The sequence below is a fragment of the Microplitis demolitor genome, chromosome 1 (assembly GCF_026212275.2).
Source record: "Microplitis demolitor isolate Queensland-Clemson2020A chromosome 1, iyMicDemo2.1a, whole genome shotgun sequence".
NCBI classification, from domain to species: domain Eukaryota; kingdom Metazoa; phylum Arthropoda; class Insecta; order Hymenoptera; family Braconidae; genus Microplitis; species Microplitis demolitor.
In genome coordinates this window covers 5008165-5029236 of record NC_068545.1, presented here as the reverse complement: position 1 = coordinate 5029236, position 21072 = coordinate 5008165, and the positions used below count along the sequence as shown (strand labels likewise).

Below are 21072 nucleotides of genomic sequence, written 5' to 3'. Positions count from 1 at the left end.
CCGTGTAGCTTAAGAAAATTGTTAACTAACAACTATTTAGAAAGAAAATAATAGTAATCATAGAACTTAAAATTGATTATTGTACTGAAAAAAAAGATTTTTTAGCGCGAAAAGTTTTTACTTACCTCAAGATATTTTTTTTTCTGTGTATAAATATAATTATTTTTATAATTTTATACATTCCATTTTTTTTGGTATATTATTTAATAAATATATATATTGTCATTGATATTTATAATAACCTTGATAATAGAAATTTCACGAGTAATCACTTGCAGTTATCACTATAATCAGAATCACTATCATCAATTATTGTTGGAATAAATATCAAGTTAAATCCATGTTAATTTTTGAAAAATAATAATTCATTAGTTTGAAAGAAATGACACCGAGCAGCATGAGTGGAAGGTAAAGTTCTTAGGAGTAATTTTGAAAATTTTGAACTCTCATCGAATCAGTAAAACATAAAAGACTCGATGATAATAAAAAAAAAAATTGGTAGAGGTTTTATTAAATTTTTGAAAAAACTGACAAACAATAAAAATTTTAATTACGAACTGCATGACTATAGTAAAAAATTTACTAATTTTTCGAACAAAATTATTGATAAAATAGTGGAAATTAAATAGCTGTTTTAATTAGTAGTTGATTCACTAAATCAAATTGTTGAACCATTGATTTAGTAGTTAAAAAAAAATGGACCAATAAGTAAATCTGTGAAAATTTAAAAAAATAAAATTTTCAAGAATAAAAAACTGTACACGGAGAGAAAATTATGGTAACTGTTCCTAGTACGTTTATGAAATATCATCCCATCCGTTATGGTAATGATTACTTGGGATTATGGGATATAGATCCATACTTCCTGGGAAACGTTTCCATAACTATGGGAACAATTCCTACCATTATGGTAACAGTTTCCATACCGCATGTGAAAGAATCATGGTAATGATTACCATACTCATAGGAATAGTTCCCACAAGCAAATAGTAATCGATCCTATGACCACATTGTAATGGTTCCTAAGTGTGTATGGGAATAAGCCCTATATTATGGTAATCATTTCCATAATGTATGGGAATTATTACCATAATATTATGGTAAGCATTACCATAATATTATGGTAATCATTATCATAGTTACATGGTAACGATTACCATGATTCCATAGGAACTATTCCGATACCATATGGGAATTATACCCATAATTACAGGAATGATTACCATAATATATATGGGTGCCATTCCTATAATCAAAATTTCAAAAAAACCGGTTACCATGCAGTATGGGAACCATTCCCATAATATATTGTAACTGTTACCATAATTTTCTCTCCGTGTACAGTCAAATCTTGTGTTAGTTCAAAAATTTGAAATACCCGCCATTTTCAAATCAAGTTTGCTTATCACTTAACATGATCAAAATTTGCTCAAAAAAATTTGAACAAAAAATTCACTTTTGACCAATAAAAATTATCCATGCAACCGTGATATAATTTCAAGCCATGGAAAATTTTTTGAAAGTTGTACCATGAGGAAAAATGTACTAGTTAAATTTCTATGGAATCTGCAAATAATAAAATACTATTATGAGTTTACGGAAAATAGTAGAGTAAACATCTGGTACATTTTAACATTACTTCTCGGTAACACTGACAAAAAAAAAAGAAAAATCAACTGTTACGGGACTCCTTTGATATGAATGTTGCAAGTCGAGGAAACCCTCTAGGTCTTACGCAACTTACACACTTATACGGAACGGCCCTGCTCTGTGCCACGCCTCGATGTATGTAAGCGACCGAACCAAGACTTGCGATATTTTTTAACAGGTGTCCCACTTCCCCATGACCTCCATTGAATATACTGAATATTTATCATATCAAAAAACAAATATATATGGATAATTATTTAAAGTCAACACACTGTGCCTATATGTTATTTTTTCACCCAATTATATTCAAATATTTTTTTTTAAATTAACACATTATTATTCTCAACACGTACAAGATTTTTAAAATTTCAAACAAGTATCGATAATTAAAATAATTATTTTATTACACAATAAAAAATAAATAATTATTCAAATTATTTAAATTTTAAAACCAAATATTTGACAAATTTTACTCCGGAAATAGACGAAGTTATTGAAAATAATTTGTATAGATTTTTAAAAAATTTTTTAATTTATAGCTGACAATTATGGAAGTTAATTAAATAAAAAAAAATTACTTAATTTTAAAAATGAATAACAATATATATTATATACAATTAAGTATTTATAAAAGTCATTTAAATGCATCAATACTTTTTTTATGAAGATCTATCAATAAAGATTATTATTTAAATTTATAATTGCTTGTAGTAATAATTATCATTTATAAATTAAATATAAAATAACAGTTAACTCATACCAATAAAATTTTCAGCAGATTATTATATAACCTTGTCAATTACTTTTATAATTCTTTAAATGCCTAATTAGCGTATCGCTGTAATATGAAATTTAATAATATAATTAAAATTATAAAAATTCATATTTTATATTTAGTAGAAAAAAATTATCATTTAATTAGTTAATTAATAATAATATTATTATTATTATTGTCAATAATAAAATATTGATGTTAAATATGTGGATGGTAAATGGCATTTGAAATGAAAGTAGACATTCGTCGCTCCCGAAATCGGTCAGGACACACTGCACGTTACTCAGCGAGAATATAATTCTCAATACACGATATAATACCTTTCACCCCAATTCAAACTCAGCTTTTTTTCACTCTCGTACACTACGTCCTCAGGGCTTCTGCGATAATCTTTTGATTTGCCGCGCGAGGCCCACCATCTCGATCAATTTATAATAACGATCGTATCGATCTTTGCTCGGTCGTAGGCCAACTCTTACAATCATACATTATATTACATTAGTATAAACGCTAACGTATCAGTTTTTCTTACAGCAGTAATCTTCTCGTCAACTCGCCGCAACTTTTCTTTAACTTTTTTTGTTTAATTACAAAGCCAGCCGTTCGACAACAGATCGTGTACCAGTTTAAATTCTTTGCCCTTATTCCCTTAGTCTCTCGGTCACTTGCTGCAAACGTGAATTGCATTTCTCGATATACTCATGACAAATTACATCAACGTCTCTTTTTTTTAAAACTTTTTTTATTTTATTTAATATATGTTGCATTTAAACTTTGCTTTCATTCATTTTAACCTTTTTTTTTATTGACATTGACTTTCCCATCGTACTAATATTTATATACATTTTTATAATTAATATATGTATATATACATGCATATATTTTATATGGATTCTAATATATGGATATAAATATTTTTCATTACATTTTATATCAAAGTCTTATTGAAAATGAGAGTAAAAGTATATTACATAATTTACCGGTTAAAAAGGTGTTCATGAGTACAAGAGATTACCATTGATAAAACTTGTTTTTTTTTTTTTTTTTTTTTTAAACAGCTATTTACGTAAAGATCATCGTCCACTTTTAAATACATATTTGTTATTTTATTTATATATTAATTTTCTTTTGTATAAATATATGTAATTATTTTTAAAAAAATATATACGTAAGTTAAAACAAATCATCAATAAAATTTACTTATAAATATATATATATATATACATACATGTATATATATAGGTTACAACTTTATTTTCTAATAAAATTTTAAAAGTAAAGAGTACAAGATCATTAAAAAATCGCACCTTGAACAATATATATCTAAAGTATTTTTTATATAAATAACATGTTTTTTAGCATAAAAAAAAAATAAGTGAGCGAAAAAACACACCTATAAGCCCAGAAGGTACTTGCAATGAAAATAAAGTACGCATACAACCTTGATTTTTTTTTTAATGTTTCCTTTCTATTTGTCAGCCTTAAACAGTAAAGTAGTCATATATATTATTTATAGCAACAATATTGATTTCATTATTATTGTAAATTGTTAAGTGTTTTTCTAGTAATAGTAAATAAAATGATTATATAACATAATGTAAGTAATAGTTGTTACAAACTGACAATTAGATTCAGTTCATCAGTATAAAAAAAATTTTAAGTTTATTCTCTATTGTTGAAAGTGCTGTGCACCTGTTCCAGTGGAACGGATCACTGCTGGTTGACTGATCATAAGACTGGGTTCATCTCACTATTTTTTACATATTTTCTATCTTTCTCTCCCTTTAATAATCTTTTTATTATTGCTATTATCCGCATATTCTCTTGGCTAAACTTCTTCTGGGTCAAGGAGCTCTCCGGATACTCAACTCCTTGGCTGATGCTGACTTTAAATTGTTTTACGTGGGTGTCAGGACAACATCATGAGTTGAATTGAGAGGGACAAGGTATAAAAAAAAAAAATTTTTTTTTCTTGTGCAAGGTGTATTATATTCAGGAAGTGTTAACTCTCGCCTCTTTTTATCTTCATCATATCTTTATAAGTAAAAGTCATTTTTCATTTTAAGAAAAGATTTCATTACATTATTGTTTTAAATTATTTTTTTTTCTGTACTAAAATTGTTTTATCCTTAAATGAAAACTTATCATTTCAATCCTTATAGGTATTTTTTATTTTTATTATGAATTATTCAAAAATTTAAGTCTCTTATTGTCATAAGTAGGGACAAGATTTTTGCCTTCATTTCGAAATCAATGGTTCAAATGTTTGATATTACTGCGAAAATATTGGTCTTACAAAAAAATTTTTTTTGAATTATTTGAATTATTTGAAAATGATCACTTATGACTAGGGTCAAGATTTTAGCTTTGATTGAAAAATAAATTGTGTCAAATTTTTGATATTACGGCAAAAATATTGGTCGTATAGAAAAATTTTTTTAACAAAAGTTGTAAAAAATTTTATTTTCTAGAAAAAATGTTTCTTATGATTTTTTTATACGACCAGTATTTTCACCGTAATTCCAAAATTGAGATTCAAATTTTTGATAATTATGAAAATTTTAATTTTGAAATTACGGTGAAAATATTGGTCGTATAAAAAAATCATAAGAAACATTTTTTCTAGAAAATAAAATTTCCTACAACTTTTGTTAAAAAAATTTTTTTATACGGTCAATATTTTTACCGTAATTTCAAAATTAAGGTTCATAATGAATGATTCAAATTTTTGGTAATCATGAAAATCTTAGTTTTGAAATTACGGCTTTCGTATCAGCCCTAAGAAAAAATTATAAGAGACATTTTTTTTATAAAATAAAATTTTTAACAACTTTTGTTAAAAAATTTTTTTTATACGACCAATATTTTTGCCGTAATATCAAAAATTTGACACAATTTATTTTTCAATCAAAGCTAAAATCTTGACCCTAGTCATAAGTGATCATTTTCAAGAAATTTAAATAATTCAAAAAAAGTTTTTAATCCATTCAGTTATTTAATTTCACAATAGATTTTAATCGTAAAAAAAATTGTGTCAAATTATTTTTTTTTATAATTTTTTATTCTTTTATTTTCACATTACGATAAAATCAAATTTAAAAAAAAATGAACAAACAAAATAATATAACCTCGAAAGCTAACCACTAGAATTTAAAAGTTATTTTAAAAACTCTCGACTCGGTAATTTTTATTTTTTAACTTTTGTGTACATACATTTTTAACATGCACATATATAAATAAATAAATAATGTCTTGGGTCATTCAGTGAAGCGTAAGAGGAAGATACGGTTTACAAGAGAGTAAGAAACACCGAAACCCTGTGATTTTAAAAACTCCATACATTCACGACCACCAAGAATAAAATCCCACACAATAATATCATGAATGCAGAATGAATTTGCCGTTAATGGATTAAGTAAATGTGTGAAATTGAAAGGGCATATCTTAACTTAATGGAGATTTTGCAAAGTCTGTAAGTTATCTTAAGCTTCTTTCAACGAGTCTTAAAAACGTCGTGACGATGCATATATGAAGATATCACTTTTTAATGGAATCAAATATACTCATAAACTTTCTTACTGTTTGTTATTATTTTTTTTTCTTTTACAATAAAACATTCATTTATTATTCTTTATCTGATAAGTTATAGCTCATGACCATGAAACAAGATCAATGATCTTAAGATGCATTCCTAAGATTTATTATCTCTAGTACATTTTAATTATCCATTATTATTTATAAGTAATTATAAATGATTAAAATAATTATTTTTAATTTTAAAGTAAATAAAAATTCACGAAGATATAAATTAATTTTTTGAATTATACAGGAAGTTAGGTTACTTAATTTGCCGCTAGATGTCCTCATTAAATGACTTCCGGATGGTATACGGAATAGACACCATTCTCTCTCTATAGCTTATGGGACAATCTATATATTTTTTGTTTTGTCGTGTCGAGTGTCGGGTTTTTACTATAAAATCTTTTGTGGTTTGTTATTTAAACAGCAATAAGAAGTGTAATTAATTAAAGTTGATATAATAGAAATTTTCAGTGGTTTTTACTTGTAAAAAAAGTTAGTAAGCAACACGTGGTATTGCAGACTGGCCTTTATGAACTTAACGATTGTATAGGTTAGAATTTTATTAATTATATACGTATATTTTACGTATAGTCCTTATATTTAATATTATTAATTTAATAATTAAATAATTTGAATTTAGTGACTGAATATTTGTATTTAAATATTGTAATTAGTGTTGACAAAATTTGTTTGTACATTATAATTAAATAAATAAGTAATTAAAAATGACTCAAAGACCAGATGACCATAGAAGAAAATGGAATCGTGAGGAGTATGAAGAATTGGCACTTCAACGTCTTCGAGAAGAAATTGCAAAAGATGAATTGGGTGTACCCAAAAAACCAGCAGTACAACGTGAACCACTTAAACCAAGAGATTATAAAGTTGATTTGGATTCAAAACTTGGAAAAACTGTTGTTATTAATAAAAACACATTTTCATCTCAATCAGGTGGTTATTACTGCAATGTATGCGATTGCATTGTTAAAGATTCGATTAATTTTTTGGACCATATCAATGGAAGTAAACATCAGAAAAATTTGGGAATGTCCATGAAAATTGAACGGTCATCATTGGAACAGGTAAAAGCGCGTTTTGCTGCTAATAAAAAAAAGTTAGAAGAGAAGAAAAAAGATTATAATCTGGAAAAACGTGTTAAAGAATTAGAAGAGGAAGAAGAAAAACTTAAGGCGTATAGAAAGGAGAAAAGGAAAGACAAGAAGAGAAAAATAAATGAAGCTAGCGAAGAAGAGGAAGGAAAAACAGATGATTATGATGAAATGGCAGCTGTAATGGGGTTCTCAGGATTTGGGTCAAAGAAAAATAAAAACGGGAAATAATAACTTTTATTAGTTGATCGAAGGATTTAAAATTTGTGTTAATTGCGATATTTGCTTTTGTAATTAAAAATTTGAAATAAATAATTTTCACTGATAAGTTTTTGTTTTTCTGTCTATAAAATGATAAAATCATGCATTATTTCTTATCGGATAATTTATAACGCATGACCATGAGACGAAATCAAGGTTCTTGTGATGTATTTTTAGTATTGATATTTATATATATGTTTATATATAATCAAACTTTTATATTTACGTATAAGATAACAATTCACATTAACATAATTTATTATTTTAAATGTCGTATTATCGTTTAAATGTCTTTATATTTTCTTTATTATATCAGCTCTTCCGTGAGTTTTTAAATTTTTAGATGCAAAATGCAGTAAATAAACTTTCTCTGACAGTTACTTAAATTTCAATACGAGCATCTGTTGAGAATATACTTGAGATTATTCGTTCTTATTTTTTTCTTTTTATGTTTTAGCTATCACCTTTTTAACGGTTTTAGTTTTAGAAACGTTTTACTTATTATTTATATAATTCTAGAAAAAAAATATATAAATACACCTTATTCTATAGTTTTTAACATACATCGAAAACATTTATTTACATTTAAAATAAGACTTAATTTTTTAAAAGGAAACAGTCCTTACATGTGGGTTGACACCCACAATTCAAATTTTTTGTGAAATTTAATTTTTTATGATTTATTTTCATTATTTATATACTTGAGATTTTTATAAACAATGGATAGTAAAATTGTTTGTAATTTTGTTTTGTCTACTGTCGAATTTTAATTTTTTTTCAGGTGATCAACTTTTGTAATTAACCGGCGCATTAATATTTTTAAAATAGTTTTTTTTATAATAATATGAAAATTTCTTATGGGAAATTTTTCATAAGAATTAGAGTTTTTTTTAAATTAAAAAAAATTGTATCTTAATTAAGAACGAAAGCCGGAAATCTGAGTAACTTTATGTGTTAAATTACGTATACTAAAAAGCGATAAAACTTTTGTGAAAAAATTTTTTAATTATTTTTATCTTAATTATAGTTTAATTTCACTGTCAAGTGCTTGTACATTTTTTCTTTGTAACAATTAAAAGTAACAATAGAAAATAATGTAAATAACTCTTCGTGATAGAATTTATTTAAAATTGAGAATTTGAAGTATTCAAGTTTCTTATACTTTAATTACTCTCGGAAGTAATTGAAGCTCGCGGAAAAGACATCAACGTCGCCGCGGTGATGGAACTCCCGATCCGTCAACTCGCGATCAGAATGGTAATTTTTCTTAAAAGAGTAAAGACAAGAATTTAAAGTATCCTCGCAGTATATATATTTAATTTAAAAGTATCACGATAAGATGCCACTTTTTTTTTTTTTTTTTTTAAATGAATTTTTTTTTCCCTGTCATTATTTTTGTTATAAACTCTTTCAAGCCGATAATTTTCACTTGCAGTTCCACTATGATTTTTATAACAATAATGACAATAACAAAACTTAAGCCATTCCAAGATGATTAAATATTTTTTCGTGACTAAAAAAACATTGAGTAGATTGAATTACAGAGAACAGAGTCAGTTTTAAATTACTGGCTCTATTGATGCTGCAATATAGTAGCAATTGTAGGGAAAATAAATTAGATATTCGTTAATCTAAAGATCCGGAATTACAAATTTCTACATCTGCAAAAAAAAAATTTCTTATTATCTGTTGAAATTTAATCATCTAAATAAAAAAAAGTAAATTATAATAATATTAAATTCATCAACTTGTTTGAGTTTTAAGTAAATAATGTAATTTAATATCTTTAATTTTCTTAATTCAAAAGCCTCAATAATAGCTCATCGTTCTTGTAAAATTATACTGCATAGTAATATTATTTATTCGTTTATATATTATTAAATTTAACGGCATTCACATAAATGGCGAAGACGTTTTGATGTCTTTTAGATGTTTATCGTATCTTATTATAGACTTTTTACAGACTCTGAGTCTTGTAGATCATTGAACCGTAATAAATCAATTTAATTGAATAAGTTTCGCGAACTTGTTTTTTTCTTTTTAATGAATATATAAAACAAAAACTATCTTTTGAACACCTCGTAAAGAGTCACCATGCATAATTTTAATCTATTCTATAAACCTTGAGAAGGTTGACTGGTGCAATTAACTATAATCAAGTTTGCTGTCATTTAGTATGCAATAAAGTTATTTTTTTAATTGGTATAAAAGAAATTAATTTGTAATTTATGCTGAAAATAACATTTTATTTCTAGCAACATGTAACTTAGAGCATGTTGTTATTTATATCGTTTTATATATCGATACTGATATTCTAATACGTCGTATCCCACATTTGAGAAATTTTTCAGGAGACGATAAAAATGTTTCCCGGTCGGCAAAGAAAATTTATTTGTATTATGGTTACATTGGTATAACCTACAAATTCATTTTCATGTTTTCATAAAATACAGGCATTTCTAGTGAATAAATAATTTTGAATTATATACCGTAAGAAGAGTCAAAAATTATGCATCATTACTTTCTTACTCATGTTGTTAATTGCTTTCTTAAAATTAAATTAAAATCAAAAATGTTAAGCGTGACTAAATCTATACGAATGTAGGATACGACATATTAGAATGCGCAAAAGTCTGCGTGTGGGATACGACATACAGTACTACCTTAGTAAGTTACGACCTTACACTATTACGAATTTTCTCATTTTTACAACCCGTGCTTAACCCTAAACCACCAAAAAAATTTTTCAAACTACCTGAGACCCTCATGTTACATTTCAGTTTCATAGTGTGTGTGAGAGTATGATTATTGTATTTTATAAAGTAGCTGATCATTTTATGAGATTTTAAGGGGTAATGTGGACATGCAAAAATTGTAAAAAATATACAATCGATAAATTTTGAATTAATTTGGTTTATTAGACTTTAAGTTAATCCATACAGTCGTTACTTAAGTTTTAAATTAATATCAGATTTAATATTAATCATAAAACAAATGAATATTTAAAATTTCTAATATTATTTACTTAATCATTATTTTTTTTCTAATAAAACAATCGTTAAAAATTTATTTATTTAAGAAAAAATTTATTTGACTCATTATTGCAAGTAAAATTAAATAATAATTATTTATATTGATTTCGAGAAGTGAAAAATTAAATGTTACTGATAAATTTTTTTGCCTGCATTTACAGACACTAACGATCCCTCACACCTACATACCCTTCCTAGTTCCAGGTCATTCGAGACTAATACTTTTATTGTCCCTTAAACTATTACGACGGTCCCAAATCGTCGTATGTATTAGAATATTTATTTAAACAATATGACCTCTAAAATCTTGACATAAGCTGCACATTGTTACAATGATTTCATTTTTCAAAAAAAGTGAAAATGTAAAATTTTGTGGGATACGTGATAGAAAGGCAGTATCGATATGCTTCTTTTGAATATTTTTTTTGTATCGAAAGATACTATAAAATGATGTTTCTGAGTATGGAATGAGGGTCAATATAAAGTTTATGAGTTTGAAATAAGGGTTAGTATGAGGTTTTTGAGTATGAAATTAGAGTTAGTAAACTTCATTGAGGGCGAAAAAAGACTCCCTTTGCTGTTTTTACGATGAAATGACTTACAAAACCCGAAAATTGTGTGAAATGAGGGCTGAAATTTCAGCTTAGGATAATTTAATTTTTGATGTTTTAATCACCAATCATTTTTTATTAAACCTCCTAACAAATATATAAATTTTTTCCAGGCACTATTGGAGGTATCAATAAAAATATTACTTTATTAAATGGTAATAATAATAATTAAAAAGTAATTTCAATACGATTGGCTATCCATCATCGGTTGAATAATAATTACAAGAGGCTGTGTCATTGAGGATAATACCTGCAAGAGTTAAAAGCAAAGGCTCAACTTGGAAATTAGTGTCAACTCGGACGTACCTCAACTTGCTCGCGCTTTCAATCTTCGCGTTTATATGCCGTTCACTTTCTCACGAGTCTTACCCATAATTTATGGTCATTCTTATAACCAACTAACAAATTATCGTCCTAGTCCACAATTCTGTATACTCTAATACTCGTACTTTTAAAAAACAAAACGTATTATTTTATCAATAATTTATCATTTTCGTAAATTATCTAATCAACTTACTGTTAACAAGTCTAACTCTACAGTAAACTCATAGATTTGAATCCTTAAAAAATATCCTTACAAACTATTGCTTCATAAAATTCATCAACGTTGATTATTGCACAACAAAATTGTCCTTAAAAAAAATATTTATTTAAAATATCCAAGGACATTTCATTCATTTATAAATAATTAAACCTTTTTATTTATGAAAACAATAAATTTTTCGACCGTGTGAAAATTTTTATATCAATAAAATAATAAATCATTTTATTGTTATTTATAAAAAAATTATTTTTTTTTTAAAATATATTTATTTCTCATTGTTAAAAAATATTAATTATTATTTAAGATAAAACGGAAGGAAATTAAATTTTTTTCTCAATAAATAAATAAAAAAATCTATTACAGTCTCTATTGTAATAATGTTAACGTCCTTGACTTTTTAAAATCTCATTATAAGACGAGATAGATTTAAATCATGATAATTAACAGATAATAACAATGATAGACGTATTAAGAGAGATATTACAGTGTGCTGAAAAAAAAGTCTCACTCTAACACTATACATTTATTTTATTTAAACTTGTAATTTAAAATAATAAGTGAAGTAATTGACGGATATGCTTATTGTTTTAATTGATAATTGCATAACAAAATACTTAAATTTTCACTTAAAAATTTTTTTATTTTCTTTTCTCATGGTAATGACAAAAAATAATAATAAAATATAATTAGAGTCTCTTTGACTAAAAAAGATTTCATTCAGAGTAATTAGTTAGAAATTATTAATTAACAAGAGTAATTAAAAATTTTTCGTATTATTGAATTTATAAATAAAAAAAAAATCCTTAAAAGTATCACACTAGTTAAGCCGCTTTCCATTTCATTCAGTTTTCACTTTTATTATCTATGATTTTAAAATTCAATCAATTTGTATTTCTATACCTCATCAATTAATTATTCAGTACGATTTATAATAATAGTTTTATAAATGTAAATACATTATTTTTAAAATTATTTTATGATTGACGGCTCGTAAAGAATGCGAAGAAAAATTATAATTAAGTATATGTTAATTGCGGATATAACTTAACGCGTAAAATTATAAAAATGAATAACAAATAAAATAAGTTATATTAATAAAATTTTGAAAAATATACGGAAAGAAAATTATGGGAAGTGTTCCTATGCATTACGGGAATAATTCCCATAATATATAGGAACCATCTCTATAATAGAATAGGTACAATTTCTATACCATTGTGGGAACCATTCCCATAATATTATAGGAACTATTCCCATATCATCATGGGAACCATTCCCATATCATCATGGGAACCATTCCCATAATATTATAGGAACTATTCCCATATCATCATGGGAACCATTCCCATAATATTATAGGAACTATTCCAATATTATTATGGGAACTATTCCCATATCATCATGGGAACCATTCCCATAATGATATGGAAACTATTCCCATATCATTATGAGAACTATTCCCATAATGGTATGGAAAGTATTCTTATAATATTATGTGCACCATCCCTATAATAGAATGAGTACAATTCCCGTATCATTGTGGGAACCATTCCCATAATATTATAGGAACTATTCCAATATTATTATGGGAACTATTCCTATATCATTATGGGAACCATTCCCATAATGATATGGAAACCATTCCCATATCATTATGAGAACTATTCCCATAATGGTATGAAAAGTATTCTTATAATATTATGTGAACCATCCCTATAATAGAATGAGTACAATTCCCGTATCATTGGGGGAACCATTCCCATAATATTATAGGAAATATTTCAATATTATTATGGGAACTATTCCTATATCATCATGGGAACCATTCCCATAATGATATGGAAACCATTCCCATATCATTATGAGAACTATTCCCATAATGGTATGAAAAGTATTCTTATAATATTATGTGAACCATCCCTATAATAGAATGAGTACAATTCCCGTATCATTGGGGGAACCATTCCCATAATATTATAGGAAATATTTCAATATTATTATGGGAACTATTCCCATATCATCATGGGAATCAGCCTCATAATGATATGGAAACTATTCCCATATCATTATGAGAACCAATTCCCATAATGGTATAGAAAGTATTCTTATCATGTGAACCATCCCTATAATAAAATGAGTACGATTCCCGTATCATTATAGGAACCATTTCCATAATATTATAGGAAATATTTCAATATTATTATGGGAACTATTCCCATATCATCATGGGAATCAGCCTCATAATGATATGGAAACTATTCCCATATCATTATGAGAACCAATTCCCATAATGGTATAGAAAGTATTCTTATCATGTGAACCATCCCTATAATAGAATGAGTACGATTCCCGTATCATTATAGGAACCATTTCCATAATATTATAGGAACTATTCCCATAATAATATGGGAACTATTCCCATAATGGTATAGAAAGTATTCCTATAATGGTATAGAAAGTATTCCTATAATATTATGGGAACTATTCCCATAATGTTATGAGAACCATCCCTGTAATATCATACAAATTTTTTTTTTTGCAAAATAGTGTAGAAATTTTTTCAAAATTTGAAATTTTATCGAAATTTAAATTTTTATTTCCAATCTTTGAATTTTCTCGAATGTTCTGCTCTGACAAAAAATTTCTGTTCAAAATTTTGATGTTTTTTTACCAAATACGAATTTTGTTTTCAATGTTTGAATTTTTGTTTTTATGTTTAATAATATTTCTATGTATTGTAGAAGTAATTTCCACACTTTTCTTTAAATTAATATTTTCATGATAGTATAGGAACCATTCCCATAATATTATAGGAATGATTCCCGTAATGATATAGGAAATATTCCAATTGCATTATGGGAACCATTCCTATAATATTATGGGAATCGTTCCCATACTATCATGGGAACCATTCCCATAATGTTATAAGAACGGTTCCTATAATTTATGGGAACGGATACTATAATTTATAAGAATCGTTCCTATATATTATGGGAATGATTCCCATAATCTTATAGTAAGTCTTCCTATAAATTATAGGAACCATTCCTATAATGGTATGGGTAGCATTCCCATAATTATAGGAACTATTCCCATAATTTATGGTCGTAATTTCATACTGGTACAGAAAAGAATTTCATAAAATTATGGGAACTATCCCCATATTTTTCTTTCCGTGTAGTTTTGTATTAACCTGTGATTAGAGTCACGGATGTTAAAATTAATCCGACAATACTTTTGTTCAGTACTTTATATTTCTTATAATTTATAACTATTAAATATTATGAACTATAATCTCTGAATATATAATCATTATTAATACTTTTATTTTAATTAAAATATATTTTTTTCAATAAAAAGATTATGATATAATTGAATATTAAATTCTGGTTCCATGCCGGGTTTTAAATAATTATTTAATTTTACTACTTAAAGTCTTAATAACTTGTTAATTAAAATTATTAAATAATTACCGCGTAATACTTATACTTTCATAAGTTTAAAAAATAACTAAATACAAATTATTTATATTTTAAATTAAATGTTTATTATTATTTAAATAAAAGTTACAAAAGTCAAAAAAATAAAAACATTAATTTAAATTTACGAGATAAAGTGGTAATTAAGTATGGTTTTGACAGTTCTTTAGAGTTTTATTTTAAATATTTAAGACTGAAAAAGATGAAAATCTATATATTCATGAGATGTTGTTTGTCAAAATATAAATTCCTTCAACACTTTGAGGAGTGTCGATACAACATGGACAAGTCTTTTTAAAGAAAAAATAAAAAAAAATTCGTTAATGTGATTATTTAAATGGAATACAAATTAAGTATTGCTATTTATTACGCAACTCGTTGATTGATTTTTAACTAGATACGTCATTAGAAATAATTGTCAAACTTTTAACGTATTTTCCAAAAAAATACATCTTTAACTTTAAATCTTTCGAAAGTTATTCTTTCATACGATTTTTATTTAATATATATATATATATTATTTCAAAAATGATAATTATATTATAATTAATTGAATAAATTTCACTTGTAATTACCTTTGAATATTTTCATAGAACTTTTTTTATTTAAAAATTTTTTCAAATCCGTTATAAATTATTATAATTTAAATTAAAATTAAAATTTTACATTTTTAAGTGTCATATAATAATATATATTAATATCATTAACGTGGGAAATTTTATAAAATTTTTTTTTAAAGATTTCCGGTGATTTTCCATTCAATAGTTTTTCTTATAGATGATGCATGTTGACCGGTAGCGGATATCAGGATAGTGTGAAAGTATTATATTTGTGTAATAGTATGATATATAAATTTTTTGTACACATAAACAAATATATTGTTTACTAGTTCAAAACAGATTTGAATATCTCAAGGAATCGGATCATAGAAAATTTTCATGGCTTTATTTTAACACAATTATATATATATTTATATGTATGATTGTTATTATTATTATTATTATTTTTTATATATTCTTCATACATACATATATATGTACATACACAAGTAAGAGAACGATTTACTTTCACTATGGACGATTTTGTTTGGTTTCAACTTCAAAGCAAGTATAACGCTGATCATTATTACTTGTTTGCGAAACTCATGTACAGAACTTGCGAATATATACAATAAAATACTATTTATTTAATTTCAAATTTATTTTACGACTATAAGCATGTATATAAAATCAAATGCGTATAAAGCATGAATTAAATGTATTTATATATATATTATATTTATTATTACTATAAAAAAGGGAACCGTTTTAACCTGATTAAAATTTATTTTTATTTTTATTTATATATTTATAAAAAATATGACCAAGTGAGACACACCCGGCTATTCAAACATCCAAAAAATATTATTCCACAACATTATGTGTGTAAATATATATATATACATGTTGAGATGTGTATCAATTTGTTTAAACGAGTATAATGTGGACCACTCGCACTTTCGGATCAGTAGCGATTACGCGATTATTACTCTTACGTATTGGCGATACCGTTTCGTGACCATTATGCAATTCCATTTGGCTGCCTTTAGGCTATACGTACTCTCGAAATAACACAGGCGTTTATAGTGTATTTTAAATACCCTGTTTTTTTATTTTTACTTTGATGAATAAATTTGTGACTGTTAAAAAAAATGTATGCTTTTTTTTTTTTTTTAGTTATGATAAAAACATTTTTTATAATCACATATTAATCAAAAATTGTCAATAGAAAAATTAATTAATATTTATGATTTCAAGGTTAGCAGATGATTGTCAATTTTTGAATTTTTTTTTCAACACATTATTTACAGGAAAAAAAAAAATAAAATAAAAAATATGCACATATAAAAAATTTAAAAAATTTTAAGTGAATTTTTCAATATTTTTTTTTGTCCCTCAAAAATTTTTTATAATAAAGTTTGAATGATATCGCTCTGATAAATTAATCGATTTTTATGTTAAGTAAATATCGGCCTAAAAAGCAAACTAATTAATTTTTTTCTAAGAAAATATAAAAAATATTATTTAATAGGGTTTTTATTTGAATTTCGCAAAGAATTTCTTTATCATCAGTTACTACTGTACAGAGTTTCACGCTAAAAGAGAGCAATCAATTCAATATAGCGAAAGTGGGGATAACTAGAAGAGGATGGTTAGAGTGAGATAGTCGCGCTTCCCGAATAGCCGCTGGATGTCGCAATTTGTTCCTACCAAGAGATTTATTTCAGAGTTATTAAATTCAATCAAAAAATATTTATTAATTATTGTTATAAACAAAGTGTCAAGTGTTTTAATTACGTTAAAGTGCTGTTAAGTGTAATAAAGTGTTAATCAGAACAACAAATCAGTGAAAATTATTGTAAAATTAAACACTTGAAATGTCTGAGAGTGAAAACGTGTTATTTGTTCGATCGAATCGTGACGATATTGACAAAGATGATGTTTGGGATGATTCGATTCTAATAAAAGCTTATGATCGAGCTGTAAGTTTGGCTAAAGAAGAAGTTGCAAAGGGGTTAAGTATTGAAACTACTAAAACTTATCGTAAAAATTCAGCGAAACTTCGTGACTCCCGTGATAGTTTACCTGATAGTGATTTGATAAATAAATGGACCGTTGGTTCTCAATGTCGTGCTATTTATTCAGTTGATGGACAAGCCTACGAGGCTACAATTTTGAAAATATTTAAAGACTCCAAAACCTGCCTTGTTAAATTTTTAGGTAAAGTAATTATATGATTCGTCTAATTAAGGTAAAACACCCTATATTCGCTCAGAACCATTAGTCGCTCACTTTAACTGTTTAATGCGTTTTCTATAATTTTTACAAAAAAAAATTTCAAATAAAAAAATTATTATTAATAAATAATTATTTGTGAATCTAAATATATTAAAATATCATGTATCAAATTATTTTATAATAGATTATAAATTTAAATTACATGACTGTTTTCAAAATCGCGCATAGCCGGGCATTTTTTACTTTAACGTTCATTCGTTAGATTAAATTTAGGTTACGTCAAATTTTTTAAAAATTGTTATAACTATATCTTATTAAATACATTTTTAAAATTCATGAAATTTTATATTATGAAAGAATAAAGTAATATAATTTATAAATTATTTGTCCAAATCAATAAACTTATGATAGTTTAATTGATATTGTCTTTGAGCGACTATAGGGCCATGTGTTGATCGAGTAATGGTACATGACAACTTTTAGTGAGCGACTATGGATACACTCAAGGACCTTATTTAGAAAATTAATAATAATTAATTATCAAGATTATTCTTCAAACTAAAATTTTATTTCAATACTCGAAACTTCAAAAAATAACTATAAAAAAAAATATGGTTTTTCATTTTATTTATTAATTTATATTGAGAAATTTAATCTCACTCCAATGAAAAGTGAGCGGGTATAAGAACTTTTACCTTATATTTTATTTTAAATTTTAATAAAATATTAAGTAAAATTAATTTTATTATAGGATATGGTAACACTGAGAAAGTGGAATTATCATCTCTGTACGAGTCTGATGGAATGGAAAATCAAATAGGTTATGAACAAATGTCTACATCAGATACTGCATCATGCTCGAATGTAAAATATTCAAATGCTAATTATGAGCAAATAAAAAATGAATACAGCGAAGAGAAGATGGCATTTGAAACAGGAAATCAACATCAGCAGCCTAGTTTTCCAAGCTCAAGTTTACCATTCGATGGAATTCCGCCTCCTCCGCCAATTCCTCCTCAGCTGATGGACCGGCTTCCTAAAAATGATACAGATGCGCTCTCCAGCATGCTCATGTCATGGTACATCAGTGGTTTTCATACTGGCTATTATCATGGTATCAAACAGGGACAAAAATCGAAGAAAAACGACGGATGAACCCCTATTTATTACTCATTCATTATATTTTCATCAAGATCTATTTAAACATTTATTTTTAAAAATTTATAACTTTTGTAAAAAAATATATTATAACATTCAATGACAAAATATAAATTTATTTTTATTGAAATTAATTAATTTTTTTTAATCCTTTAAATAATAAGATTAGTTTTATATAATTATGAATTTTTATAAATAGTACTGAAGGTAACCCACGTCTAATAATTCAAGTTTCATGACTTGTTATTTTTAAAGTAATTGCCATGTAATTAAAATTAGAGTAAACTTATGGGAAGAATCTTTTTAATGGAAAGTTAATATCAGAGACATTTCCTTGCGACATTTTAAATTAATGTACCGCATAATTTTTTTTTATAAATAAGTTTTGTCATAATGAAGTCTATCATCTGTCTTAATCTTCGGCAATGTCAATTAAATAACTCTCGTTAAGGCAAAAAATATTTAATATATAGATAGAAAAATACCTTTGAGTTATTAGTAAGGCCAGGATTTTTTCCTTAATTAAAAAATTGACAATAAATAATTAGTGATGTAAACTTTTTGATATTACGGCAAAAATATTGGTCGTATAGAAAAATTTTTCAAGTAAAAGTTGTTCAAAATTCAATTTTCTAAAAACAACGTCTCATGTAATTTTTTCTTAGTATTAATAAGGAAGCCATAATTTTAAAATTAAGATTTTCATAAGTAACAAAAATTTGAATCATTCATCATGAATCTTAATTTAGGAATTACGATGAAAATATCGGTCGTATAAGAAAATTATAAGAGACATTTTTTTTCAAAAATTAAATTTCCTACAACTTTTGTTTGAAAACTTTTTCTATAAGACCAATATTTTCGCCGGAATATCAAACATTTGAACAATTCAATTCAAAATCAAGACAAAAATCTTGTCCCTAGTTATTAGGGATAAAATAATTAAAATTCAAAATTATTTACAGTAATTATATTATATTTCCCACACTTTGATTCACGAACGAAAAAAATTCTGATATAGTATCAAACTACCGAAAAAATTAATATCTATTTTTAGAAAAATGTTTGACATATTCCTCGAAATAATTAATGCATTTTCAGATTTTTTTTAACACATCAATTACAAAAAAAAAAAAAAAAAAAGACTAAAAATTTGCACATGTAGAAAATTTAAAAAACTACAGGTGCATTTTTTCAAAATATTTTTTTTTACAATTTATCATTTTGAAAAAAAAATTCAAAAGTCATTAGACGTCAACTAACTTTAGTTTCTATGATGTCAAATGTAGAAAATTTTTTATATTAATATAAGGGTTGAAAAAATAATCACTATTACTTTTCAGAACAATGCTAGTAAATTACTTAAATTAAAAAAAAAAAAAAAAAAAAAAAAAAAACAAAGTAATTATCAGGTCACCAATCCCTGGGGTTAATGTCCAGCACTCTTTGCCTCTAAGGCAGAATAAAAAAACTTATTGTCGGGCTTCTGACACATGTTCCACATTAAAGTTGCTATATATCTAGATCAATATGTGGCTTCCAAGACTATGCGAGCTCTCAGAAATGTAGACTATTTAAAAATACCAAGCATTCTTAGTCCCAAGTTTATTTCTCGAGTGTCATATGCGCGAAATGGGAAAGTAAAAAACTATTATAACTTTTTTTAACAAGAATCTCTCTATATGGCTCTGTAAATAACATCGCTAAAGTTAATTTATCGTTGATATTACTTGAATATTTTTACTTCATACTCTATAACAGTAATTATCCCGCATCACAGCTCTCTATGTGATGCAGGTACAATAACCTTTTAAAATTCTTATGTCCTATTATATATATATTTGTATCATAAAGAAATGAAAAGTGACACTATGAGGAAATGACAAACCACCATTCCGTATTACATACGTCTTTATTTTTTATTGCGGTCAACACTTAATACACACAAATGCTTTACATAACACACCTTTTCCATTCATTTTATTTCTCAAAATTAATAACAATATTTAACTTTATCCACTTTAAGCCATAAAACAAACAATACTCTCCCTAAAGTTATGCCAAGTAAATTAAACAAGTCAATATTTGAATAAG

At 25.7% G+C, this 21072-nt stretch overlaps 3 protein-coding genes across 3 annotated transcripts in view; 2 read left to right on the top strand and 1 right to left on the bottom strand.

Moving 5' to 3' along the window:
* Window positions 1–21072, bottom strand: part of LOC103577280 (tenascin-R) — a 63657-nt gene that overhangs the window by 31197 nt on the left and 11388 nt on the right. The window lies entirely within an intron of this gene.
* LOC103577270 (zinc finger matrin-type protein 2-like) lies at window positions 6334–7394 on the top strand. Its single transcript, XM_053739720.1, has one exon. It carries the CDS (start codon window positions 6733–6735, stop codon window positions 7345–7347), a length of 615 nt encoding a protein of 204 aa, XP_053595695.1. The 5' UTR covers window positions 6334–6732; the 3' UTR covers window positions 7348–7394.
* Window positions 17281–19102, top strand: LOC103577262 (survival motor neuron protein). The gene is made up of 2 exons (XM_008557836.3): window positions 17281–17802; window positions 18572–19102. Exons 1-2 carry the CDS (start codon window positions 17460–17462, stop codon window positions 18973–18975), a joined length of 747 nt encoding a protein of 248 aa, XP_008556058.1. The 5' UTR covers window positions 17281–17459; the 3' UTR covers window positions 18976–19102.